The sequence below is a fragment of the Leptosomus discolor genome, chromosome 18 (assembly GCF_034619465.1).
Source record: "Leptosomus discolor isolate bLepDis1 chromosome 18, bLepDis1.hap2, whole genome shotgun sequence".
Taxonomy (NCBI): domain Eukaryota; kingdom Metazoa; phylum Chordata; class Aves; order Leptosomiformes; family Leptosomidae; genus Leptosomus; species Leptosomus discolor.
The window spans coordinates 7,277,377-7,304,414 of NC_141408.1; the positions used below are offsets into that span (position 1 = coordinate 7,277,377).

The 27,038-nt window shown below is 45.7% G+C and overlaps 1 protein-coding gene across 4 annotated transcripts in view; it reads right to left on the reverse strand.

The window, feature by feature from the left end:
- Positions 1–1,797: 1,797 nt before the first annotated feature.
- LOC104353289 (S-adenosyl-L-methionine-dependent tRNA 4-demethylwyosine synthase TYW1-like) overlaps positions 1,798–27,038 on the reverse strand; it is a 102,835-nt gene continuing 77,594 nt past the window's right edge. For all 4 annotated transcript variants that reach the window (XM_086475187.1, XM_086475188.1, XM_086475186.1 and 1 more), the window contains exons 14-15: positions 15,592–15,759; positions 1,798–2,551 (exon numbers count right to left, since the gene is read on the reverse strand). In XM_086475187.1, the coding sequence (XP_086331313.1) occupies positions 2,330–2,551; positions 15,592–15,759 (390 nt within the window). In that variant the 3' untranslated portion in view covers positions 1,798–2,329. The remainder of the gene's footprint in view (positions 2,552–15,591; positions 15,760–27,038) is intronic.

The window sequence follows — 27,038 nt, forward strand, 5'->3', positions numbered from 1 at the left end:
AGATCTCACCATGACCATGGCCTGGCTCAGCCCAATGGCAGCTTTCAAGACAGGCCATGACACACGTTGGCCTGAGCACAGGGTCACCAGCCTGGCTGGGACACTCGGCACACCGAGCTCAGCCTCCAGCCAGATGCAATCACACGGGGTGGACACCTCGGGGTTCAGAGTCCCACAGCTGGACTTTGGTGATGCAACGTGCACAAAGCAGCAATGTTACCATGTCAGGTTTCTATTGTAGGATAATGGACAGATGGATTGAAAATGTCCTGTCCCACCCCAGAGCTTGCTGGTGCTACCTGTGTCCTGCCTGGCATTGGCCTGAGGAAGCATGGTGACTACTTTTCACCACCTCCAACCTCCACACAGTGCTTTGGGGAGAGGAGCCAGGTGACCGACCTGTTAGAACAGCCTCCCATCAGCCAAGGCCTCTCCATCATCCACAGATGCCTATTGCTCTCCCTTCCACTCCATGTGCTATCAAGAAAAAGAGAAGATATTCTGCAACATTCGTACTTCTGATGTCCTTAAAATCCCTTCAGCATCCCCTCTTACAAAGTCTCATACAGCAATGACAACAAAGGTGCTCGAGGGAAAATGACTTTATTTTCTTTCTTCTTTAGAAACACTTTCACAGTTTAAGAAATGGGAGTTATTTTCAGAAAAAAAAAAAAACCACCACAATCTCAAGAACAGTCCTATCCACAGTGCTGTGGGCGCTGGGCACTGCAGGCTTATGGACCTCACCGTTAAGGTGGGAGAGCTGTGAACGCCTCTGATCTGTGCTCCTGGGGCTCAATGGGAGAACAGAAACACTCAGGCATGACTGGTTTTCTTCCCACCAGCAGCTGACACCCCTGGGTCTACATTAAAGCTCTTTCTGCAGCTGGTTCAGTTGGGTTCCTCAGCTGAAGGGCTTCAGCTGGAGCAGGTCAAGCCACCATGCAGCAGGCTGAGGTAACAGGGGAGCCCTGTTGTCTGCTGCGCTCCCACACCACAGCCCCTTCACCCCAAAAGCCTGGCTGGGCACAGACAGGGAGGCTAGCTGGGAAGTGGCGGCCTGATAGCCTCGTTCAGCCATGCAGCAACTGAAGGCACAGCCGGACATCAGGGGTCTGCCCCGGGGCTTTGCACACTGATCCCTTACAACTTGTCAGGGGCTGCAGCCGACGTGGGTGTTGCATGAACAGAAAGGGAAAGGTCATTGACACATGAAAGTGGGGATTTTCCCAAGAACCCACCCCCCCCTCCCATTTAAATGCAACTTTTCAGCCAGGCTGCAGTACCTCCAGAGTGCCAGGCACAGCCCAGGGTCTCCGAGAGCAACACTCGGGGACATGTCACTGGACCTCGTGCCTAGATGTCACCTCTCTGAACTAAGAGTTGGTTTCTTGACACCAGAGATCTCAACCGGATTCAGCTTTCCTTTACACCAGCTGACCACCTCCGACCGAACCAGCAGCAACCCTGTTGGCTTGCCCATGCGGAGCGAAGGAAGCCACGTGCTGACACCCAAGCCTGCTGGCTCCCCACAGCACGTCCTCACCATCAGCAGGACACCGGACACACACAGCAGCAGCCTAAAGGGGCTTTGAAGAGTGGTAGGTGTTGTTTAGGGCTGCTGGGGGAGTGGGATAAAACTACTCTGAAAATATTCATTGCCAAACCCATGAAGTTGGAAAATATTTGGAGAGATATCAGAAGTTGCAGACGATATTAAGAGCAGTGCTGTTACTTACACAATTCCCAAGCTTCAGCTTGTTGGGGTCTTTATAGGAGTTGGCACCAGTGTTTAAAATACATACATTTTTATTACTGTCTGTACAAAGATACTTCGAGCAGGGCTCAGGCTTTTAGATCCAGATCCTTCTGCAGTCCCACCTGCACAAATCCAACCAGCCTGAATCCCCTCGGCACTTATCCTTATGGATGTGGAACAGTTTGCTGCCCAGTTGGATGCCGGCATGTGCCGGGCTCTCCTTGCAGCAGGGCACAGAATGAAATGAATGCTCCCCCTTCACATCCAACTCCAAATACTCTCTGCTGCAGAGACCACAGCCACTGCCTCCCTTGTTGTGCTGCCAGTTACAATAAATTGCTGGCATGCACCATTTGTGATTTGTCTTTAGATAAAAGAGCATTATAAATATTTTTATCCAAGAAGCCCTAAAAACAGGAGGGAAGGATTAAATAAAGGCTTTACCCTTCTTCTCAATACCAAACATCAGAAAAATATAGCTGAATAGATTAAAAATTGGTGTTAGCCTAGAAATGGAGACCAAAACTCAGCAGTCAGCAAGCCCAGAGTTCAGCGAGCCCCAGCTTAACCTCAGCACCCAGAGACGTCTCTTGCTTTGTTCTTCCGCTGGTATCTCACGTCCAAGGGATCGAATCCCCTTTCTCTGGACCCGAACAGAGCCCAGCGAGGAGTTCTGGCTGTGTAATCTGCCGCTGTGAAAGTCTTGGACCCGCCGCTCCTCTCGTGTTCTCGCACCAGCTCCTGGAAGCGGTCGTAGTTGATCCAGGTGCACCACTCGCCGTTGATCTTGAACTGGAAGGAAAAGAAACAAGTTACTGAGCCAGGGAGCAACGAGGAGTACCAAACACCACATGTACGCTGAGGCGAGCTGGGTGCATGTCAAACCCAGCTGTAGTCTGTTTTCAGTGTCTAGCCACATTGCAGTCCAGGGGAAAGCCACCCAGAAGCTAATGTAGGAGAACTGCTTTAATAGAAGAAAAAAAAATTTGGGAGGCCAAATACCCAGAACTTACTGTTTCTGAGCCACACTTCACACATACACACCACACACAGATACAGGATGGCCACTTTTCTTACAGCTTTAGTCATTCAGTGCTGTCTACCAGCAGGTAATCTCCGTGAGGGTTTGACTGTTGGGTGCTTTGCCGGACCCTTCAAACTACCAGATCCTACCAACCACTTCAGCCCCACTTTGCCAGGAGGAATGCTTCCACACTGCATCCCAAAGCCTTCCCAGGTGTTACTTATACCTGAAAGATCTTGGTTTGAGGAACTGAAAGAGCCCTGGAGGAACCATGTACATTTGACAGCAATGCCCAGGTATGCCTTGATGAAGGGATTATTTCAAGGTCAACCAAAGCCCCTGTTCGGAGCACATGACACTGACTCCAGGGCAGCCACAGCCTGGCAAAATGGTATGGGAGCAACACTGGAACCATGTGCTGTGGTGACTGGGATGGACTTGGGCGATTCTTGAAAGGGGCAAGAGGGCTGTGTTTGGGAACAGGGGAAGATAAAAAGGTTTAATGACATGAATCCTCTTTTCATGTGAGAATTTTAAGAATTGCTTATTTTGACAAGCTGAAGCTGCATTTGTCTAGCAGACCTGCTCTGTTAATTTAGCAACAGCCTTGACTGAATCCTCAATTAGGATTTATCTGAGCTAAGAGCTTATTACGCACTTCAACCAAAAAGAAAAAAAAGGAGGGAAAACAGACTGACTCCCTGCTTTTTTCAAAAACCTGATGGCTATGCATTTAAAATGGCACTTGACTTTCTGCCCAAGAGCTAAAAGCTTTTTTGGTTGGAAAAACTGCTGACACTTGCAAAATTTTGCAATCAAACATTGCTAATGCTAATCTATTGCTGCCTGCGTAATTACAGCAAATTCTTGCAGGAGTCATCCTCCGCACAGAGCAGAGATGTGAGACTGCAGAGTCATAACAGTGGGGAACAAGTCTTGCCATAAATAAACTTGTCCGATGCTCATTCTTCATACGCTAACGCAGAGACCATATTTCACCAAGGCGACACCTCCTTCCCAGTGCGCGCGGCCGTAAGCAAAGCCATAGCAAAGGAGACAACGTATTGCCTGTGAAGCGGCGGGTCCTCAACAGGATCCAGGCTCAGGAGACCTGAGCTTCCCTCCCAAAGCATGCGGAGGTGCTAGGTGACAAGCTCACACCATGCATAAGGCTCCTTGCTCCCCCCACCCCCAATTCAACACACTAACACTCAGCAAATTCTCACACAAATTAAGGGCAAAAAACCCCTCAACTCAGAGGATCCAGCAAAGGTTTTAACATACATGGCACATGGGAGAGTTGTTTAGCACACAAACTGCTGAGCTTATTCCCACGATGGGTATGGGCCACTGCTAACACATCAGATGGGTCCCTAGGTAGCCTTGAGGCCAACTAAGACAAATCTAGCACATAAAAACCAAAAAAGCCATCAAGACTTGAACTCAACTGAATAGGTAATTCGGTAAAGCCTGTTTTCTTGAAAACCAACAGAATGCTCTAATCTCAGGATGGAAGGGGGAGCTTGCCATGAGCCATTAACCCTGCCGTCAAGAGTGGCTCAGGAGACCAGCTGAAATGAGGGTATGGACTGCAGCCACCACCCCCAACCCAAACACTGGTGTCGATATCTGCCTCTCCAGAATCTTAACGCTACAAAAAATGCACGTAAACAGTGTACTACTAGCTGCAGGAGATACTGAGAACCATTTCCAGCTGAAGCCCTGCTCAGACCATTACTGTGTCAAGCCAGTCAATGGTGATGCAGCTGCAATCACGACTGGTTTAACTGGGAATGAATGGTAAAAAACATCATCCTACGAATGGGCTGGCATCAGTGCTGGTGCTTTCATCATCCACAGCAGCTTCAACATCAGTATAACTCTGTCACTGCCCAGCCGAGGGCAGAAGTCGTCTCGTACAGGGATGAGAGCCTGACACGAGTTTCTGGGGCACAATCAGATGGTTTCTCTCTTTTTAGAGGCAAAATACTTTTTTCCCCCCGTATCATGCTGTGGCTGTATCTCACCACATCAGCTGTTCTATGGTGTTAGTGACCTTTGATGAGTCTAGCAGCAGACGGAAATCTCCCAACACCAGTCCCCAAAAGTCCTTGTCAGCTGGAGTTGGGCAAAGCTTTCAGGGGCCACCAGAGGAAGCACGCAGTGCAGCGAGCAAGGATGCAGCTGGCCCCCAGGCAGCATGTCCAGACCCACCAGCTTTCGGGTTGTGCTCCTGAACAAGGTGGGATGAGGAGAGGTGGCTTGGTGAGTGGCAGGAAGGGACCTCTGCCCTCTTCCCCTCACCCCTTGTTCCCCTTAGCATGAAGCACTACGTATGCCTTCCTGGGGATAAAACCGCTCCCTTGGGGGATAAAACCCTCCAGGCTTGCATAAACCACGTGTGTTGCTGTGTCCTGAACTTCGGCTAGATCAGCAAAGTGAGGTTTTGAGCTGTTTAATTTTGACTGCATCTGAACACACAGCCCCTAACACAAGGGAGCTATTAAGGCTGGAGGCCGCCCGCTGCAGGTGACTATACTGTTCCCATCAGATCAACCAAATGAAAGCTGCCTGCGTTCCATTACAAAAGTAGATCGAATAATATTAAATACTTTTAGTGCTGCAATAGCACAGCTATAAAACACGAAGAAATGGGAGCAATCCTTTAAGTGGGTCATGGAAAGCAATTACTTCTGCTGAGGAATGAAAAAAACAGACAAACATGGGGTGGGGGAGAACAGCTTCAATTGCCCACAAGATTTACAGATTGCATTTTAACAATTCTGTGATTATTCCAGAGATAAAAGATTTAAGACTCAAAATAGTTTCACAACATCCATATAACAGGCAAGCCAATGCTAAACATCAGTGTTATCTCCGACTAATACAGTCAGGGGTTTTTACTGAATTTTTCACTACCTGGTTAAGCCCTTTAAGGTGATAAACACCCTGACAAAAGACAAATGGCCGAAATCCTTCCCTCATTTTTTTTTTTTCTAAAGCTAGCATCATAAAAAAAAAAGTAATAAAACTCCTCCAGCTGGCTCTGAAGCCAGGCTGTGTTGTCTGGAAAGACAAACTCGCCCTCCCCGAGGGCTTTGCTTGAGCAGTGAGATGACACAGCAGCCAGCGCACACCTTCCCCTCAGAGCTCATGCTCCCAGGGTCCCTGGGCTCTGGTCCCCAAGCTCCAGTCCCCATGGTCCCACCACTGGTCGCTCCCTACAGACGTGGCACCGGTGCACAGCAATGCAAAACCTGCCTGATTTCTGCAGATCCTACAGCCGGGGCAAGGAGCACTGCCCCGAGCGGGCATTAATGCTGGGAAAGTGCCGCAAGGCAAAGGAAGCGAGGGGAAACTCGCAACGGCCTTCGAGCCCAAAAAAGCAGATCCAGGCGTGATGCTGGACCACCACTGTGGACATTTGTGAAGGGGCTACAGACCTCTGCCAGGAATGGCAAGGCTGGACTCCGGGGAGCCACAGGGCAATGGTGTAAGAGGACGGAGCCACCTGCCTGGGGTTGTGTTGTCCACGGACATGGCCAGTCCCCCAAGCAGGCTATAGTAAAGTTAATACATATACTGCAAAGACAATCAGGAGCCAGGACTAAAATGGAGAGACAAGTTACCGAGGAGCATCAACAGAGCATGGCTGGCACCTCCCTTTTCTCTTCTAACTCACAAGAGTGGATATGAACAGGAAATGTCTTGAAATTATCTTTTGCAGTAGGTTTACAGCTGCTCTGACGGCAGAGAGAGAAGCTTCTTGCTACAGAAACCCATCAACATTCATGAAGGAGAAGAGCTACACTACATATTTCTTTTCTTATCAACATATTTGCATAAGCAATTTTTGGGGGGTAAAAATGTATACACATATTGAGGACAATGTAGTCGTAGAATTTACTACATTCCTCCAGGCATGCATAATTGCCAAGAAATAAACACAAGGTTTACACGAAGAGATAAAATATAGAAGAGAGACAGAGATGGTGACACATGAAACACTAACACTGAAAAATGGAAGTCAGCCAAAAATCAATTAGTTTGTCCTAACAAGGATAACATTATATTTTCTTCAGAGAAAAACACACTGAAACAAGGAGGCTCCTCTTCACCCATTCACTCTGGTCTTCCCACGCCCTGCCCCCCAAAAAAAAGCATTTTCAGGAAAGGACTAAAAGGACTAAATAGTACAGGCTACATAAGAGAATAAAGCAAAGCAACAGGGCAAAGCCCGTTGCAGCTCCTTACAGACCTCATCCTTGCAGAGCAAACCCTGGGTTGGAAGGGCAGAGCCCATCCCCAATGGGGAAAGGACCCACGGGAAACCTTCCTCTGATGAGCTGTGTTGCAACTGCAGCATCCCTGAGGAGCAGAGGGAAGACTGGAAGAGAAAGCAGAGCTTTGGGTCTTGCAGCAGCTACTTTTTAACTACTTCAGGACATGAAGATTTAGTAGTCCAACAAATGGATTCTTCCCCAGGCAGATGCTCAGGGTTCAATGGTTAAATACAGCAGTTCTATGCGTAAAGACTCCAAACAGGAAGAAAAAATAATTAAAAAAAAAAAAAATCAATCAGTGGTAAGCAGGGAAAACAGCACATGCTTCAATTGCAGGCAGGCACAGAAACTGGTGTAGCACATTACAGGAGGACAGGGAGAGCCCACTGCTCCTCTGATGGCTTTTCAAGTCACGATTTCCAGCATTTTAAACCCTGGCTTTGCCAAATATTTCAGTTGACACTTATTTTGATTTGCACATAGCATGAAACATTAAAGGAGCATTTTGCAAAAGTCTCAGCAACTCCGCTTTTGTAAGGCCAACAGATCCGATGCTTCCCAGTCCACACTTCTACGTCCCATCCCAAAAAACAAATTAAACCCAACTGCCAGCTCTGCTCTTAGGCATTCAGAAACGATTAAGCCTTCTCCCTGCCTCAGTGTTAAAATCCCAGCCAAGCAACTCAAGCTGACCGCTCGTACAGGGGCTCTGTGCTGCCAGGGTGCCCCGTTCCCCATCTCTCCCCACAGAGCAGCTGGATCCAGCACTATCTGCACACCCCCTTCCTGGCTGCCACCCGCAAACCAACCCCCATGTGCCAACAACAATGCTGCTGCCTGTGGCTTTGGTGGCCCAGGGCTGCAAGATGCATTTGGTGTTGCAGGCAGGGGGTTGCTTTCCAAAAAAAAAAAAAAACAACCAAACCCCACAACAACAAAAACAACAAAACCAAACCCAAAATCATTCCATGCACAAAGAGCCTGCAGACATTACAGTCCCTGCACTGCCTCAGCATTTAAAAAAAACCCACTACTACACTCCATTTGTATTCTTTCCTGAGAAGAAAATTTATCTTTGAATTATCTTTGGAGAAGCACAGGATATCCTCAGTCTGTTTCCTGGTGGCTTTCCTTGAAACACTTCCTTTGCTGAGCTTAAATACATTCTTTTGCTATTAAGGAAAAGCATTGTTCTGGAGACATGGAGTGTGGCATTGCACACAGGTCTTAAGCAGATTTATTTATTTTTAATTCCATGCTTACATATCTATGGTCCTGAAACTCAAAAACTTGTTTTCAAGCACCCATGCAGCCTCCTGCCAGCTGTGCAGACTGTGTATCTCAGGTCAGCTGAGCTCACAGCCCACAGGGTCACTGAAGACCACTCATCCCACACAGGCATACTACAGAGCTTACATGAAGAGTATTTTGAGGGGAAAAAAAAAAAATCTATAGTAGAAATGCTCCTTTCCTTAGAATCCCTGGCAGCAGCTGAAACAGCTCAGCAGCATCAAAACACTGCAAGTTTCATCAATCTGCAGTGATACACGTGAATATTGATCTATATATATGTGAATATATGAACAGAAAAATAGATCCATCCTGGCTACTTTTTACACTGGCCACAACTGGTCATGTGGCAGGGCAGGAGTTAACACCCATCATCCCTTTGACGAGCCAGCAGTGTGCCCAGGTGGCCAAGAGCATCCTGGCTTGTATCAGGAGTGTGGCCAGCAAGACCAGGGAAGGAATTGTCCCCCTGTACTCAGCACTGGTGAGGCTGCACCTCAAACACTGTGCTCAGTCTGGGCCCCTCACTAAGACAGACATCGAGGCACTGCAGTGGGTCCAAAGGCAACGAAGCTGGTGAAGGGTCTGGAGCACAAGTCTTACGAGGAGCAGCTGAGGGAACTGGGGTTGTTCAGCCTGGAGAAGAAGAGCCTGAGGGGGGACCTTATTGCTCCCTACAAGTACCTGAAAGGAGGCTGTAGCGAGGTGGGGGTCAGTCTCTCCTCCCGAGGAACAAGCAATAGGATGAGAGGAAATGGCCTCAAGTTGTGCCAGGGGAGGTTTAGATTGGACATTAGGAAAAATTTGTTCACCAAAAGAGTTACCAAGCGCTGGAATAGGCTTCCCAGGGAAGTGGTTGAGTCACCATCCCTGGAGGTATGTAAAAGATTGCAGATGTGGTGCTTAGGGACATGGTTTAGTGGTGGACTTGGCAGTGTTAGCCTTACTGTTGGACTTGACCTTAAAGATCTTTTCCAACCTAAACGATTCTGTGATTTCCTCTTAGATTTTCATTGTCACCAGAGAGACCAGGGGACACTTATAGACCCCAGATCTGCTGCAGAGCATCAGTCAAAGAACAGTACAAACCTTGCAGAGAATCGCCCTGTGAACCACATCCGCACATGTGGTGGGGCAACGTACGCATCTGGATTTTCTCTAATGGACAGAGAGAAGCCTCGTGAACTGCCTAGGCTGGGCAGCTGGGCTCTTGCAGGCCGCAGGATTTTAAATACTGCGGCAGCCAAGGCCATGTGTGAAACTGGGACAGGCAGGTTCATCCTGCTCTCGCCATGGCTGACTTGCCAGTCTTTACCCTTATGATTCCCCTTCGGAAAAATAAAATCACGCTTCCCCACTCACTTCACTTCCCAAGGTCGCTCGGCTTCGAAGCCTTTAAGACTGCTGGTACCTGAAACAGGAGATGTCCGAGTATCGCGTTATGCCATGTCAAACGTTACTTAGGAATTAGCTACCACTCGGAATTTGCAATGCAGCAGCTTTCAGCTACTGGTTTTCTATCACTGGTCTCCACCGTCAGCCACTTCTCTGGGTGAAACATCAAACAGGCAGCTGGAAAAGTGATCTTGATGGCTCCAATCCTGAGCTCCTTAATTAAAATTTGAAGACAGCCCATCATTGCAATAAACAAAACAGCTTTTACACTTTCACACAAGGTATTATTAAACAGACCAGATACAATGGGAGTGCAAAGCACTTACGTTATGCAACTGCTATGACTATTTTTGCCACCTGCCAGTATGAAGCTCTCCAAGTCAAACAAATAATTCCTTATTACACGCAGTTTCTCACCTAATTAAGGCTCACAAACATTCCACTTTGTTCAACAGTGGAAGTGACTGGAGTCACTCAGAAAAAGAAGAAATATTGTAGATTAATTTATCTTAACAGGGTCATATTGCTTGTTAAAAAGCTAGAAACTACTTTTCTTTATAATTACCAGTTGTAATCTCAGGCTTTAGGTGGAACAAATTAAGATTAAGGTGGTTATTAAGTTACAAATATGTGCAACAGAAGGTAATAACCAATCCAACAGGACACCAGGTATGCAGAGGTGAGAGTCTCACCACCTTCCATGCCTGTGGGGCTAAACGAAAATCTGCAGTGACACGAAGCCCTGGGAATAACCAAGCTTTAAACCTCTCAGCAGCTTTGCAGACAGTATCTATGAACGATTAACAGCACCAAAAGTTTCCATCAATTTCAGATGGAAATAAAAAGTAGCCTTGTAGTTATACATTCAGTGACTTAAGTGTTCATTAGACATCAGACACGTTAAAGTAGACGAAACACCTTCCAAAGCTGGCAACTAGAATGCCTGGAAATGGGATTTGCAATTGTGTTTTCCAAGAGAGTGAAACAAAAAGGCAACACCAAACCAGCGCTGACCCGAGCTGTGCACTGCTGGGTGGGCACCGTCCCTCGCCACTGCTGCGCGGCCCTATGCCCGTGGGACCCTTCTCTCTGCAACTCGTTAGCTTCTATTTATTACATCTCATCTTGCACGAGTTATTCTAAAGAAAAGATTCATTATTGCAGATTTTTTTTTAATCCCTACCCGCTGCAGAGCAGAATATCTCATCTGCCAATTAAACCAGGGCTACATCTAGACAGTTTTAATTCCGATGGATGAAAAACGGATTACTTTAGCACAACTGTGATCTTCTTTTAATAACTAACAGATCAAGCACAGCAGAGTCACCTTCCTGTTTGGAAAGAGACAACGGAAAGAAAAAACCTTCAGGAAACATAACATTTCATACTCATGCATGCACTAAAGCTGTTCTTTGGCTACTGAAACACCTTGTCCTCACCTGGGGAGTAACTCCATCCTGTGTCTGCTGCAGACGTGGGGATGTTGCACCTATTTGGTGACCTTCTGACACAAAACAGCAACCCAAGCTGCCAAGCACTGTAATGCTGTCACAGGGTAAGTGATGGGCAAGCAGGCAGAGAACATGATCCAAATTCTGGATCTGGGATGCCAGATCGCAAGGACACTCTCTAAATGATTCGCAAGGCAGGAAGGAAATAAAATGTGATGGACTATTTTTCTCTAATATAACCCTTGTTAGTCGATCTGCAGCTGGTAGTTAAGTGCTTCCTTTTCCTCCCTAAATATAGATGAAATGCTCAGCATGAGAACAACTTCAACGCCTTTCACCCAACCTCTCCAGCCTTCTGCAAGCGCAGCCAGGACGCACGTGAAGCCTGCACATCCCATCTGAGCCCCCATGGTACAGGCATGAGTGGTGCTGGAAAATCCAGTGGGAAGGTAAAGGCCGATTCCCTCTTTGCTGGGAAAATTTCTTGGTTGGTGGAGAATGATGAGCACCTTTGGCCATGCTACTATCTCTCCCCAACTCATTTTAGTTCAAACTACCCATGACACCTGCCTTGGAGGTACCCTGTGTACCCTCAGCACTGCATTTTGGTTTTGGGAAATGAAGTCATTAGAGGGACCTTCCTAAAAGCATCTGTATTGGGTCATTTTGTGGATGCCAAGCTCACCCTGTCGCACTGGTGAACGCAACGCTAGCCCAGACCGTATCCACCAGGGAAACAATCCAACTGGTGAGACAAGGGAGGTCTGGGGCTCAGTACAACATCTGTACCAGGAGGGAAACGTCTGGATCCAGGGTGTGGACTTTGATCTGGTTGTGGAAGTCAGATGTGCCCATTTATTAAGGCAAAAAAGGATGATGAGAGCCCATTTTCTGAGCTCACTGGCCATTCATTTCACCTTGCTAACTGGGACCTCCAAACAGAGCAAAAAGGGACGGGATTTCAGGACTATCCCCTGTGCTATGCATGGCTAATTGACACAGAAATCAGTCCCAGCACAGCAAAGAGACAGAGATGCTCTCACGTACTACAAGATCTAAGGACCAGATCGAGCAGCAGCACATCATACAGACTGCACTAACAAGAAACTCACAGCTGTAAAGCAACAGGGAGAACATGGCTGGAAAACAACCCACTTGCAAAAGCAAGGTAGATATTTAATTAATGTAATGTGAGATAATTGGCAGGCAAGCATTTTGACACAATGGAATGGGTGGTAAACACACGCATAGAGCAAACGCAACAAAGCAGGGCAAAGGGTTTTTTCCTAGAAATTACTAAGGTGCTAACTTTCATTTAGAAGAAATCTTTGTTGCAAGGCAGCTGCAGCACATTCTCCTTTCTTAGGCACTTGTTATGGTTGTCTCAAGGATACATTTATTGTTACAACCCAGGAAAAGCAGCCATCTAAGGTCTCTCTCTGGAAAAACATTACTTGAATTAACTGTTAAATTATAAAGTTGCTGCTGTCTATCTCAGCCAATTAGTTCAAAAGCGCTGTAATAAATTAGATTATTTTTTTTGGTACCATGGTGTTTATAGGAATTGCTACATAGCAAATATAATTACTGAAGAATTTAGCACTATTGCTAAAAAAAAAGAATCAAAGAGGATGGAGGCAAAACACGCAAGGCACCTCTCAAGGAGAGAGGGAAACCAGCACGCAGCAGGGAGCAGAAAGCTGGGAGAAGGATGCAGGAAAGACAGGGGAGAGTAGCTCTCCCAGCCATGGGAAGCCAGATCGAGCCAAGGGAAGGCTGCACTCAAGCCTGGTTGTCTTTGCTTGTCCTTCAGGCTTAAGAAGCTGATACCCAGTTGGCCCCAAAAAAGTGGAAATACAAGTAACCACTGGTTTGTCAGGTAACTGTGAGCAGGGTGCAGGTATTCTCTATTTTTTAGGGCTCTGTGAGGGGTAACTGGAAGACAAACATTTTGCTGTAAGGCTTGAGTTTGAGACTTTTTAAGCTGTCCTTGGATATTACAGGACTGTCAGATTCGAAGCTCTCCAAGGTAAGTGGGGTGCATCTCACTTCCTGAGACCCATCGAGCCCTGAACGCTTTCACAAGCACCTCGCCTGGAACTGCAGACAGACACTCAGACACCAGGAACCCACTTCTGGTCAGCCAGGGGCAGGGGGGAGGTATGTGGGGGAAAAGACTTGAAAACCTAATGGTAGATTTTTAAGACACTGAGGTACCCCAAAAAACGCAACAGCTCCTATCTCTGTATCACCTCTTGATTTCCTGAGAAAAGAAGGTAACACCAAACATACAAACTGCAGTTTCCTCTGCCTAAGAATCTCTTTTTCTACCTAAATCCCTGGCCTTAAGAGCCTAAATCCTAACCTATTATTCATCAGGCAAGCAGGTGCCAATCAATGATTTTCCATAAATCAAGGAGCAGAGGCTACAAGCAAGACGCATACTTTCTCTGACATTTGCAGACTCTTTTCTACAGGCTGGCATTTCAATACTGGTGTTTAAAATTATTAATTTGAGCATTGTTTGAACACCTCAAAACTCAGGCCTAGCAGGACACAGTGAAATAAATCACATTTCCAAATGATTTTTATTACTGTTTTCCTGCAACTCCTTAATTTTTTAAAGATACTTTTGATTTTGCAATTACTCATTATAGCTTGATTGTTCCCAGAGCACAGGTTTCCCGCAAATAATATGCACTGACAAATTTTATTCTCCACTGGAGCCTGAAATTCAGAATTAAACGTAATAGAAATAAATTTATTTTTTATTAGTTATTTTAGTACCGAGTACAAATTGTTTCCAAAAGACACCCTCTCCTAATGGCTTTGGAAAGCAAAGTAGCTGTTGAATTCCTCCTGGGCCAGTATCAATCTATTCTTGTTACTAATGGTGTTACTCAAATTATGCATCAATAAGTTAGGTGGCAATGTGTTTCCTTTCTTTCCCTGGGCCTCTCACCTTAGAAGAGGAAAAAATATTTTGCGTTCAAGGATTTGCTTAGGCACAGTTGCCAGCAGCAACAACCAAGGACGAGACTGTAAATAAAGCAACTTTTAGGCGAGTTAAAACAAAAATAACGACAGGTATCCCGTTTTTCTCTGCTCCTTTGCAGCTATTCCCATAAAAAGGCAAATCGCAAAAGCAAGCAACAATTTTGTAACTGTGTGGAAGTTTTCAACAACGAGACTCCAACCATTTTCAGACACTGATTTAAAATACTTTGGATCTTTTACAAGTTGAGATTTTTAACCAGTTACTCCCCTGTGCGCACTGTGAATCACCTCGCATGGGAAGCCCTACACCACCTCTCACTAAAAGCAGCTCCCATCTAAGTGAGGGACACAAGAGCATTCGTAACTTCAGCAAACACAAGCAAAGAATATGCAAAGAGTAAAATCATCACAATTAGCATAATAAGTAGCTGCTCTATCAGTTGCCTAGCTAGCACATTATTATTATCTTTCTATGAAGCTTTTCTGGAGCTCAGAAAGCCAAACTGTACTCAGTATTTTTCATACTCTGCATCCTTTAAAAAGAAATATTTTTTTTTTGTCATTTCACTTTTATTTCAGATTGTTTTGATGGTGTTTATGAATGGACACAAGTTTCAAACAAACCATTTTACACACATACAGGCTGCTGAAACATGCTTGGCCTGTGAAGCACCCCAGTATCATAAGGGATGCTGGACTGGTGTCAGGAGGCAGCACCACTACCTCCCCTCCATCGTTAGATGGGGAATGCACATAATTGTTCTAACTGCTTCATTTGTCCTGCAAGAGTTTTGCAAAAAGGCAGCTCCAGTCTCAGAAGCAAAGCATCCTCTGCTAACATTCATGTAACATCCCATTCATTAGTCTTTTGCCAAGATTATTTCTCTAAACGGAAACAAAATACATTATTTCAACTCTGGTTGAAAGGAAGGAGGTCTACAGTTCTGTAGGTATCACAAAGATCCTGAAGTGGAAAAACACAGCCCTAATCTATTCTGGTGTAGCTTCCTTACCGAGCTGTATATACCGCTGAAAAACAGAAACAAGACAAACCAGCTGACCCACATCGACAGCATTTGTTCTTGCCCTTCTCAAAATGCAACGCGAGTGCGACAAAGCACACAAGACACTGCACTGAGCTCCTCCTGGAGCCGTTAAATGCTTCTTGCCTGGATTGCCACAGTAGTGCTATGAGTTACCACAACTGGCTACGACCTGCAGCGGCTTCAGTAACTATTTCACAGCACGCTCTCCAATATATGTTATGCCTCTTTTTCCCTCCAAAAAGTATCCAGCAAACACTAGAGAGAAACCGTGTTGGAACAAGGCAATTGTACAACACTTCCAAGGAGAAGATACGGTGCCTGGTATCACACCCTGGCACAGTCTCACCTTTTTGTGAGCTATCAGGAGACAGTTCGAGTGTTCATGCTCGCATGCGATTTCATAGTCCGGGATGAGGTCAGCCAGCTCCTGGACGAAGTGCACCACCTCCTCATGCCAGGGAACATTGGCCATGGTGAGGTTGCTGGCCGAGCTTTCACCGCAGTACGTCACACCCTGAGAAGAAACATGGAAACCATCACTGTCAGCTTAACCCTTCACAAGTTCAGGGCAGTACCAGCACATCAGCCACAGTAAACCCTGAAAACAGTCTGGTTTGGCCCCCCTTCATACTGTATCTTATGGAAAGGTAAGAAATTTGGAGATGGGATCAAAAAAAAAAAATCAGTCTCCTTCAGTGACACAAACTACTGTGTGCCCAGGCTTTCCCAGCAGTAAGACACAAGTTATTCTTTATCCTGGAAAATAACTTTAAAAACATTCAAATGGAGGATGCTTGTGCTCCTGAGCTACCAAGGGACCTTTGAGAAAGTCACTTGGTTTTGAAATATGACATCCCTGGAAGAAAGTCTCATGAACAACCAACGCAACAAGTCAGTGAACCTTGAGGTCTTCTGAAGACAAATGCTAATTTTAGCTGCAAACCAGAGGGATGGAATTGGGCTTTAAATGTGGAAAAGTGGTGAATCTGCACGGTCTAGTTTCCCTTCACTAAGGCCTTTGCTAAACCACAAGCAACTCCATGGGGATGAACACATCTTCACTGGGGGTAAAAAGGGCTCCCCCCAAAAAAATAGGGCTTTGCTTCTGCCCCTCTGCTCATCTACACTGTTTTTCTGCAGTAGCCAAGCACCTAACGATCCTTAATGAAACTGGCAAGTCCACACCTCTGGCAGCAACACGCTCTTACCCTCTTTTTACAGTCTGGAAAAAAAGGGAGGCAAAGATTTTCCAGGGCCATGGGAGAGGAAGGATGGCTGCCCTGGACAGCATCGTGCCACTGCTGAAACCGCATCTTCCTAATCCAGCCTGCTTCACCTCTGGTCTGCTCCTCTCCATGGCAGCACTGCTCCTCCAACTTCTAGTTACGACAAGACTCACAAAACTAAGAAAATTTCGAGTCTAGAGGAAGGCTTTGTTATTCATTCACTCCTTGAGAGGCAGAAGTACCCCAGTCGCTCAGCAATGAGCTCACTGTTGAGGCGACCACGGCACAGACCACCAAGGCTCTCAACACCAGCATGAAAGGATGAACATGAAGCATCATGTTGCCAAGTGCTTCTAGAAACCAGGTGGAGAACTCTGCTCAAGCTCCTCCATCTAGCTAAAGAAACACAAGTCACCAGTTTCTAAGATTATTTTTTAATTCTCCAGCACGCTACTAGCAGCTCTGTTCGCATGGAAGTCTGCAGGCTGCTCACCAGAATTTGAAGGAAGATGGTGAACACTCTCCTCCCTGCTTTTCCACCCAGACCTCACCTACAGGAGAGGGCAGTTGCTGTAGCTGTCAGGCACTCAGTGCTGCAGACCCTTGTTTAAAAAAAAATTTTTTTTTTTTTTTTAAAAAGCCTGGGGGCACTTGTCCAAACTACTCAATATCCCCCCTGGATACTGAGGGCCATGAGCTACATACAAAAATAACATCGGCACAGTAAAGCCAGTGCAAACACAGTCAGTAAACACACAGATTATTCTTCAGGGCCGAGTACACGAGCAAACACCCCAAAATATAAAAGCACTTGTAAAAACTCCCTCCAGCTCGTCTCACTCTTACTATCCTTCACTTAAATTAATTCAGCAAATACTGAGAACTGTTTGGAAAAAAGCCTATCACTGCCTGTGCCTCCTGCACATGCAGGAGGAGGGTGAAAATCCGGGCTTAATTTGGTGCTGTAGAGAAACTCTTATTGTTTACTGATGAGTAGAATTGACCTGATGACATTAAAAAGCAGCTTGTGTTGTTCTAGTCAAAGGCCACCAGAACAAATGAGGAATTTCTATAATCCTACCACTCCACAAAGAGTCCATGCTGCTTTGTGAAACACAGAAGTGAGGTAATTGCCCCAGAGTGAACATCCACAAGAAACATAGAAGGATTTTTTTCCATAAGATTGGCGATCAGCACAAATCAATCTCCCACCCAACGCTGTCTGCCAGCTGAAAGGCCAGCACCATCGCTCATGCGCCCCCAAAGACCCCATCGCTCCTGATCTCCCCTGACTTGGCAGAAGTAAAGGTCATGCAGTGCTGGCACGGCGTATCTGCACCCAAAACCAAAAAAGCTAATCCACGGGGTGGGAAGCACCCAGCACATGCAGGCTGATGTGACAAGCACTACAAGCATCCCTTTGCCAGAGCACAAAGAGAAGTTCTCCACTGCACACTGGCTTGCAAAGCGCTATAGCCCACCACTGTGAACAGGCAGGAATCTTTGGGGAAACACCTTTTCTGATCGTTTTCTGGAAGGACACTCAGAACTAGTCACTAATTTAGAAGTGGCTATAGATATCTTTTTGTCAGATTTAACTGTATTAACTCAGCAGAGATAATTGGGCTCTTGCTCCAGCTCCCTTCCCAACCACCCAATACAGCAAACTGACCAAAGGAGAGCATGTTGGAGTGGGACACACATGTTCCTGCTGTGCCCTACACAAAGCCAAGACACAAGCACTGCTGGTTTGGGTGATTTACTTTCAACAGAAGCTGAGGTCCTCTGGGTCACTGCAATACCCATCCCCTGCAGCAGCCAGCTCCATACCCTGTAACAATCACTTGTCAGTGATTGCAACCCCTCAAGTTCTCCTACAACCCACTCCACTCCAGCCTCACAATTTTGAGATCAGCTGCTCTTAATTTGGAGATTTGATTACTTGAACATCCTGAATTACTGATTTATTTAGTCTTAGCCATGACCCCAAATTCACTACTGCTGTGTTTCATCTTTATTAGCTCAGTAGAATGTGGCTTACTGAGACGTATTTTTGCTTATTTGTTTCTTTCCAGATAAAATTAATTAAAGGCTCATCCAGCTGGTTTAACCTGTGGTATTACAACACAGGTCACAAACCCACTGGCACCCAAACGGGCAAACTCACACAAGAAACAGCTTTCCTTCTAGACATCAGCTCAACTGCTCTGTACCTCTCTAGGTGGTTTCACCACCTTTGCTCTTTGGCTAAGCTGTTACTCCAGTCACAAAATCCCATCAAGCATCGGTCTTTAAAACAGAGCACACAAAATTTTATGGATGATTATGTTTTGCATTTTCATGTTCTTCCTCTGTGAAGAACACTTCTACTTCTTTTAAGTGGCATTTGCATCCACACTATGTTTATGGCACCTGGTCCCAGCTGACGCTGCGCTCCCAAGACCTAATTCACCTACATTAAAGTTGAACATGTCATGTCCAGCAATAAACAGAGACAGACCCTTTGCAAACACTTAAAATTAGAGCAAGGTGAGCCACACAGTGCTTAAATAGGGCTACAAAAGAAACAGACTCATGCTAATTAGAAACTGTACAAGTTTTGGAAGCAATTACTTTCTTGCTGGTAAATTTATGAGGTACCTCCTCGATTAATCCACCCGAGGAAAGGATATTAGAGCCGCACACCATAACTCAGAGCCAGCGTGGAAGCAGGTTGACTGTGCACAACGGCAGACAAGTCGGGGAAGTGCTAAACAGGGAAGTACATTAATTTTTTAGCTTGGCTCTGAAAGTCTGAAAAAGATTTTAAGTGTTCTTATATTACACCAGCCAGCCACGCAAATAATAGGATATGTATCTCCAAAGCTCAGTTGTATAGACGCAGCTCCATATAGCAATATTTTCCCCGCTTTCATTATACAGATTATGATTTGAGCAGCATGGAAAATGTATGACTACAGAGAGGGAAAATTCTTAGGAAGCTACAACATGACTCATTCTTTTAATAAACTTCAAAGATATCATTTACAAGCAAAGAAAGCACAGAGGCAAATGGAATAACTAAGTGCTCGGATGGCTGATTAATTCACAAGCACAAATCAATGAAAATCAGCTTAGCAGCACACCGAGTGAAAGCACATCAGCTTTCAACTTCCCCAACTTCTTAAAACTTGAGTTAATTAACAGTGCTGATACCACTTAAAAAATGTGAGCAGTTGATTAGGGCGGTCATGTTATATTTTTCAGTAATACACGAAGACAGTTATTAAGACATCAAGTATTAAAAAAGGAAACCATTCTATTGTGCACTCTAAGCTCTTACATCAACTTTCCTGCAGCAGCAACATCAATGATGCTGCCTCTTAATTAATCTGTAATAAGGGTGCTTTTACCATCCTAATCATGCCACATAGCTTTGGCCAATACCTTGAAATGCAAAAGCCTTTTGAAAAGCACCTCAGCTATTCTCAGTTATGCCAGTACAAATCCACAGCAACCGTGCTGGGCGTGCTCTGGATTTCCATGCTGCTGTAACAGAGCCAAGAGTGCACAACTGTACTTGAGCAACGCCTCGTGCCAAGATGATTATCGCTGCAGCGAGAAGCATATTTCTTCTGCTGCGATCTGGCTCCTTGCTGGAGATCTCCACAGCCAGCAATCATTTTAATCCACGGGGCTATGAAGGAAAGATTATTGGGGAACTAAATATGACAGTGCTTTGTTTCTCAACTCAAACTCCAGGCTTCCCAACTTAATTACTGAACAAGAGAATTTTGTTAACTCCTAGCCCACAAATTATAAATTTGTTTAATTGAGACTCATGTAAATTAGCAGAAGAACAAAGTGTCAGCCAAGCTGCTGAGTGACAGAGCCACTGTTTAAAAACCAGGGCAGCCCTGACCCAAGACAAATATAAAAAGCCTCAAATGACATGTTGATAGATTGCACTCTCTGCAATAAAAATGCTTATGATCCGAGCATCAGTGTTGTCCAAATTATATACACAAGCTCTCATGCACGTCTGCTCCTCGCTGGAGTGGATTCAGGCTCATTGGTTGTTTTTAATAATCGCTTTCAAGTTGATTTAAACGAAGGACATTGGTTTTTTTTGTGCCAGTTAAATCTGAAAAGTGGGAATGGAAATGGTTAGTTATGCAGCTTAACCCCAATATTTAACACCAGCTCTCCAGATGCGCCACATGTATGGCTATATGCAGATCGCGGCTACAGGGGCCTATAAATCTTCAACAACTCCCTTGAAGTCAAAGGAACTCCTCCTGTAAAAGCTAAACTCTGAAATGCTGGACACAACCTTTCATTCCAGCTCTTCAAATTGAGCCATATAGATATTGAGAGAGAAATGGCCACTGTTAAATCACTCACCCCCCTACTCTTTCTGCCCTGTTAAAAGAGTGACTGTAAAGGGAGATGGGAGGAACAGAAAGGCTTAGACTGAAAAGCAGGAGGTGAATTTTCAGCCACTGACCTGCTTTGCTACAACCCACCGCTACACAGCCTCAGTTTCCCCAGCTGCAAAATACAGTACATAGCTGTAGCTCTCCTCCTGCAAGCAAGCACTCAGAGCCATGGAAATTTATTATCACAGACTGTTGGCTGAGCACAGCACCACAGTGCCATCACACACAACCAGTTTCCATACGCTCTTTATTTTCTACAGCTTCCCTTGGTCATATCTAAAAGCCTCACACGCCTAATGCAATTTCCATGCCCTGCGCTTCCCACTTATTTTGGATACTAATCTTCATTGAAACACAAAAAAAAATAGATGAGAACAATCCATTTTAGCTCAGATTTTCATCAGGGTTATGTTTGCACCCAAGCCCAGTGCTGGACTGCAAAAATTCCTCCTCAATTTCAGAAATGTATTTTTACCAAACCACAGGCTTGGAGTAAAGCCTGACTGTTCGATGAAACTGTGTGGCAGGGTCACTTGAAAATTCAAAATTTAGTCCTTCACCTATGTTTGCAACAAAACTTGTTATCGAGCCTTACTATGTACTCACAGCATGAAAAAAGACCACTAGTGTCAAGTCGAACTCCTCTGACACATCTATTAGTAACTTGTAACCTTTAGCTGGATCAACAGAAATATCAAGCTGGGTCCCTGCCTCTGTCACCCACAGATGCTAACAAGGAAAGGAGCAGCCTTCAGCAGGGGCTGCTCAGACACACTTGGAGGCAGCTTTCCACAGCAGTCCAGGGCAACTGGGATTTATTCAGCAGAGCCAGACCCCCTCGGGTGCCCAACTGCCCTACAGCACAACAGGGGGGTGATGCAGCCCCAGGCAGCCCTGCCACTTCCTTCCCGGACACCTTGGACCATCTGTGCCTCATGTCTTGTCCTTGGACCCATGGCTCACAGTGGAGAGGACATTAAGTGCTCAATGTAGTTTTCTTTTTCAAGCATGGAAATTATACATTGCTTGGATTTATTTTATAGCAGACACTAGGAGAGGAGATTTTTTAACTTCACCTTCTCTTCACCTAAATGCAAACTGGAATGGCAGCAAGACTCTGAATAGCTTTCTGACAGGTGGGGACCATCGCCTCATGCTGCATGCAATTAAAAACTCATTAAAGCAGAGCTCATTTTCCTCATTATTTTAAGCACTTAAATAATCTTTACTGTTTAGTATGACAAGACTGAGCAGATCGGAACAGGTACTTCCCCCTGGTCCTTCCTTCCAGACGTTTACTTGGTCATTTTAATTTCATAGCAAAGCCTCGGATGCCCAGAGCAGGAGCTGCCATACCAGATCATCCTTAGCTCCACTGGACACTGAGCTCATCCACCACGACCACCTTGGCGCAAGGGTGCTGCGCTGGAGCTGCAGAAAAATCATCAGGGACAAGTGCTTTCAAGTGGCTGAAAACTAATTTCACAAAGGCTTGAGGAAATTCTGTGCAGTGCCATAACTCTCATCCTCGTTCTGCCCAAGTCCTGCCCTCAGACAGCACCACGGTATGAACAGCCTTTGAACAAAGGACAAGCCAGGTAGGCTTTTTTTTGTTCTTCTTAAATTAAAACAGATGGAGAGAAGCAGCAAGGCTCTGCTCAGGCAGGAAGCAAAAGCTGCAAGATGAAGCTTCACTTTAGCAAACACAGACCGTTTCCCCGGGGATGTCATTTCACCTGCGGCTCCAACCACAGCAACCCGATCTCCCACACCATCGCAGAAGTGGCTCCAAAATGAAAAGCCACGTTTGTAAGGTCGAGCACTTGACATGCACACTTGCATACGCACCACCTTAAAGCTACGGACAGTGCAGAGGGGATGCGTGGACACGGCCACAATTAAATGTGCAAGAGTGCCCAGCTGCTCCGTGATCTGTCTGCAATGCCCAAAGGTCCAGGCTGGGTTTCTGTGCACTTCTCTGGCTTTGCACTAACATGACCCTGCAGCGTGCTCCACTTAGCTGAATGAGTTCCTTAGGACCCACTTACGCTTCATATGAAAACCCTTTTGCCCCTTTGGTTTAAGAAGGAATATAAATGGCAAAATACTGCACATCAACACAAGCCTCCGGCTTTTAAAACAAAAAGAGGGTAACATTGCAAAAAGATGCGTTGTACATTCTAGATCTTAAATATAACAATCAAATTGGTACAACTATGACAGTGACATTACGGCATTAAAGCAGACTACAACAATAAAAGTGATGTGTATTTAATAACCACATTACTGATTCTTCCTTTTCTTGGGTTTTACACAAGGGTAGTCAAGGCTAATTTCTATTGGCTTAAATAAGAGAATAGGGTCCCACAGAGTTACACTGCTGTAGAATACTCATGTAAATGAGAACAAGTATTAAGCCCTGCAAGAATCTAAATCTCTATCCACTCCACCCCATGAGCCCCTCCGGAGCAACAGTGGATTAGCTACATTCATTTTAAATGAACGTCATTTATCTGAAGTATTTAACCAGGAAATCCTGCTGAGATGAGCCTCATTTTCTGGCAGATACTTTGCAGTCTCTTGTAATATTTTTTTGTTTATTTGCTTTGAGCAGGACCTGGTCTTTGCCTTTTTAAGCTATCATGCTGGGGTGTTGGGAAAAAAAAAAAAGCTAAGCCACATGCCGAACAGATTCTTCAATATGCTTCCTTCTCCAAGGAACACAAGAAATTACTTTTAATCAAAAATATAAAGTCTTTTGGGGACAATTTCCAGGTCACAAATGCTGTGTGAACACCACAACTACTGGGGCTGGACTAAAGGCCAGTTACACACCAGCAGGAGGTTTTGGTCCAAGTGGAGCTTAATACATAGAGCACATGAGAGGGAATACCGACAGCAATCACGAGTGATGGAGTTGAACACAGCTCGACCCTACCTGTCCTCCTCTGCGTCAGAATTTAACTCCTGACTTTATTTACTGTTGAATCAATCATCACTTTGAATGCTGTGGGGTTATACCTATGTGATCACTCTGCTCACGTACGCCTTGCCTGCACAATCGCAAACCCCCAGGCTTTGGGGGGGAATGATGCAGCCCTTCTTTGGCTGTTCTCCTTTGCTGAGAAGATCTGTGTACCTTTTATTCCAGAGCAGTCAAATACTGCATGGACCAGCTCTTTGCCTCACCCTGCAGGTGCAGAGGCAGAAGCAACGAAGCACCTTGAAGCACTCTCGACCCCGGTTTGCTCAACAGCACAGCTCAGATGCCTCTGAAACCACTGCAGCAGCCACCTCCACCAGTGATCCTGCCATAAGAGAAGGCTGATCTCATGGGTAGGGCATTGGAAAAGAGCTTTGCAAGCCTGGATTAAAGATGATCAGATGAAAACAAGCCGTCTGTAGACACAGCTGAATGCAAAGGAGGATAACCTACTAATTTAGTTAGGTCAGACCTCAGGGTAAGGGTCTGAGTGCAGGCACAGCAGCAACACCAATGTCACCAGCAGCGCAGGGGGGGCACAACACCCCACCAGCAATCAGTCGACACTTCAAAGGACAGCCAAGCAAGGAAGCCATCCTTAGGACGACATCCCCTCTGTCAGCCTCTTCTACTGGTACTGGGCTGGACTCTCTCACTACCCCGCAGCAACACAACTCGTCATTTATCAGCCAGTCCAGAACACGTCCCTTGCTCCTCCTGGCCAAGAAAAGGGAAAAACTGGTTCCACGCTTGAGGTGAGAAACCGTGTAATCCCCTCACATTTCAAAGTCACAGATAGTGCAGCAAGACAAGAAAGCCGTTGCGCCTCCCAACCGAGCCAAGTCTTCCACACTTTAGAAACGCTGCTGTTGAGCGGGAACTGGCAGATGAAACTATGTGAAATAAATAAGGCCACTGACTGGGCTAATACTGTATTTAGTGTGAGCTACTTCCCCTCTGCAGAGCATCAAGTGCACACATTTTGGAACATTACACTTGCTCCAAAGAGGCAAGGAAGAAAGGCAACTTTGTTAAAACACTGCTCTCATATAAAAACATCTCATATTAAAATAAATAAATAAATAAATAAATCTGCGAGCAAGACTTTTCGTCCAACTTTGGGTCTATTTAAACACCAACTAGTGTCAAGCCAATCCCCTGCTCCAGGGAAGTCATCACAAAATGTTGTGACTTTTTAGAAGGATGGAAATACCATTTAGACCCCAAATACTGTGCCAGCACAGAGTTGCACCATTTGTTTCAGACAGCGATAAGACCAGTTCAGCTCCCGCTATGAACGGGTGCTCCAGCAATGCTGCTCACAATGGCATGCTTCATACTTCCAAGTATATGAGCCCTGCCTTCCTGTCTTCAAAATTAAGATAATGGGACAGCATAGCTCTATAAAAGCTCAATTAAATGGAAAAAAACCAGAGACTATTTCAGAGCCTGCTGGTGAACGAGGTGGAGCAGCGCCCTGACAATTCATTTGCTGCTGCTGAAGCTGAAAAGGAATTAGTGCATTTTCTTGTACTCAGCTGCTCACTTCTGTCTTGTGGGGCTTAGCTGCTGTCAGACTTGCTGTATGGTTTTGAGAGCTTTGGAAAATCATCCTCCCTCCACTAGACTGGAAACAAAGAGCAAACTGTAGACGATGGTTTTTGGACTTTGAGTATACAGATTGTGATGAAGTTGTGAAACGCTGCACTGCGTTTTTAATGAGAGCTGTAACCAGGGAAGGGAAGACTTTCCCCACCACTCCCAGCCTAAGTACAGCAACTAGCGGAGACAAGGTGGAAAGATGCTGCATCCTTTGAAAAGGCTTAAACCTGAGTTTCCCTGTGTCCCTGAGTACCGCTCTTGGGATTGGAAAGAAAAAGAGACTTTCCACATGCCAACTACAGACTGCTTTTGGGGCCACAGTATAGGCACAACATTAAATCATTCAGAGGAAGAAACTGAGGCACAAGATGTTCTGTCCCTTAGCTTGAAGACACCATGCTCTGGCAGGATCACCCCCCTGCCTGAGCGACAACACCTGCAGATATTCATTTACCTGCTGGAAATTTAGAAATAGATCATGTTTCTGAAAACATGACATTGAGGAAGGCATCCTGCTTCCAAGTTTAAGTAACATTAAACAGCATACACTCTAAAAAATAAAAACAATTCCCAAAATCACACTTTTATCAGTCCATGAAAAGTCCCAAACCCACCCAACAGCATGTGGCCAGAGAGCGCGTGCTTTCCCTCTACATCCCCTCCTCTGCCTTCTGTGTCCCACAACCACTTTGAACTCCCTTAGCAGCTGGTGTTGGCAGGTACAGGAGTAAGGCTGAACCCCCAGCTACACTACCATGCAGCATGGGTTTTTTTGGGAAAGTCACACAGCCCCTGTCTACCTCAGCTGATACTTTTGCAAAACAGGGCGAAGTGTTCAATATATATCCTTTCCTCAGAGAAAAGCTCTCGCTGGTTGAGATCTAACAAGCACTTTGAAGCTCTTGGAGTGCAAAGATGACATTTTCAGTTGAAGCAGTGTGGGCAGTAGCCTGTCCCAGCTGGAAGAGTTCCAGGAATACATCTATAACCACCTCTTTCTCACCTATTTCCCTGGCAGTCCAAGGCATCATTTTGCCAGGGAAGAGCTGCTGGGAGAACTGAGCTCCAAGCTGCTGGGAAACCATGACTATGAGGCTGAATCCTTCCCCAGGCAAAGTGAACAGCAGCCCTCTGCCTTAGAGGAGACAGATGTTCACCCTGGAGACAACTCAGAGGAACGTGCGCTCAGAACGTGGATTAACTTACACCTGATTTATTTTACTAATTAAAGTCACTACACCCAGAGCAGTCCAGGTAGCATGTACGCTGACAGCCTCACACTCCATGCTGGCATGCACACTCATCTCCGAGCTCCTCACATGCTGGAAGGATCTTGTACAACCAGGCTGCAGTAAGAGCGTCAGGAGATGCAAGGTGGGAAGGGCCCCATAGGAGCACTCCTCCTTCTAGGTTTTACCTGAGGAATATAAAGCAGTCTGATACGCATTGTAAAACTGAGGCTTTTCCCCCCAAAACCACACTCAAAATCTTATTTTGTATTAAGCTATCAACTTCAGCAGCACATTCAGAGAGAAAGAGACCTCAGGACTGATCATATCAAAAT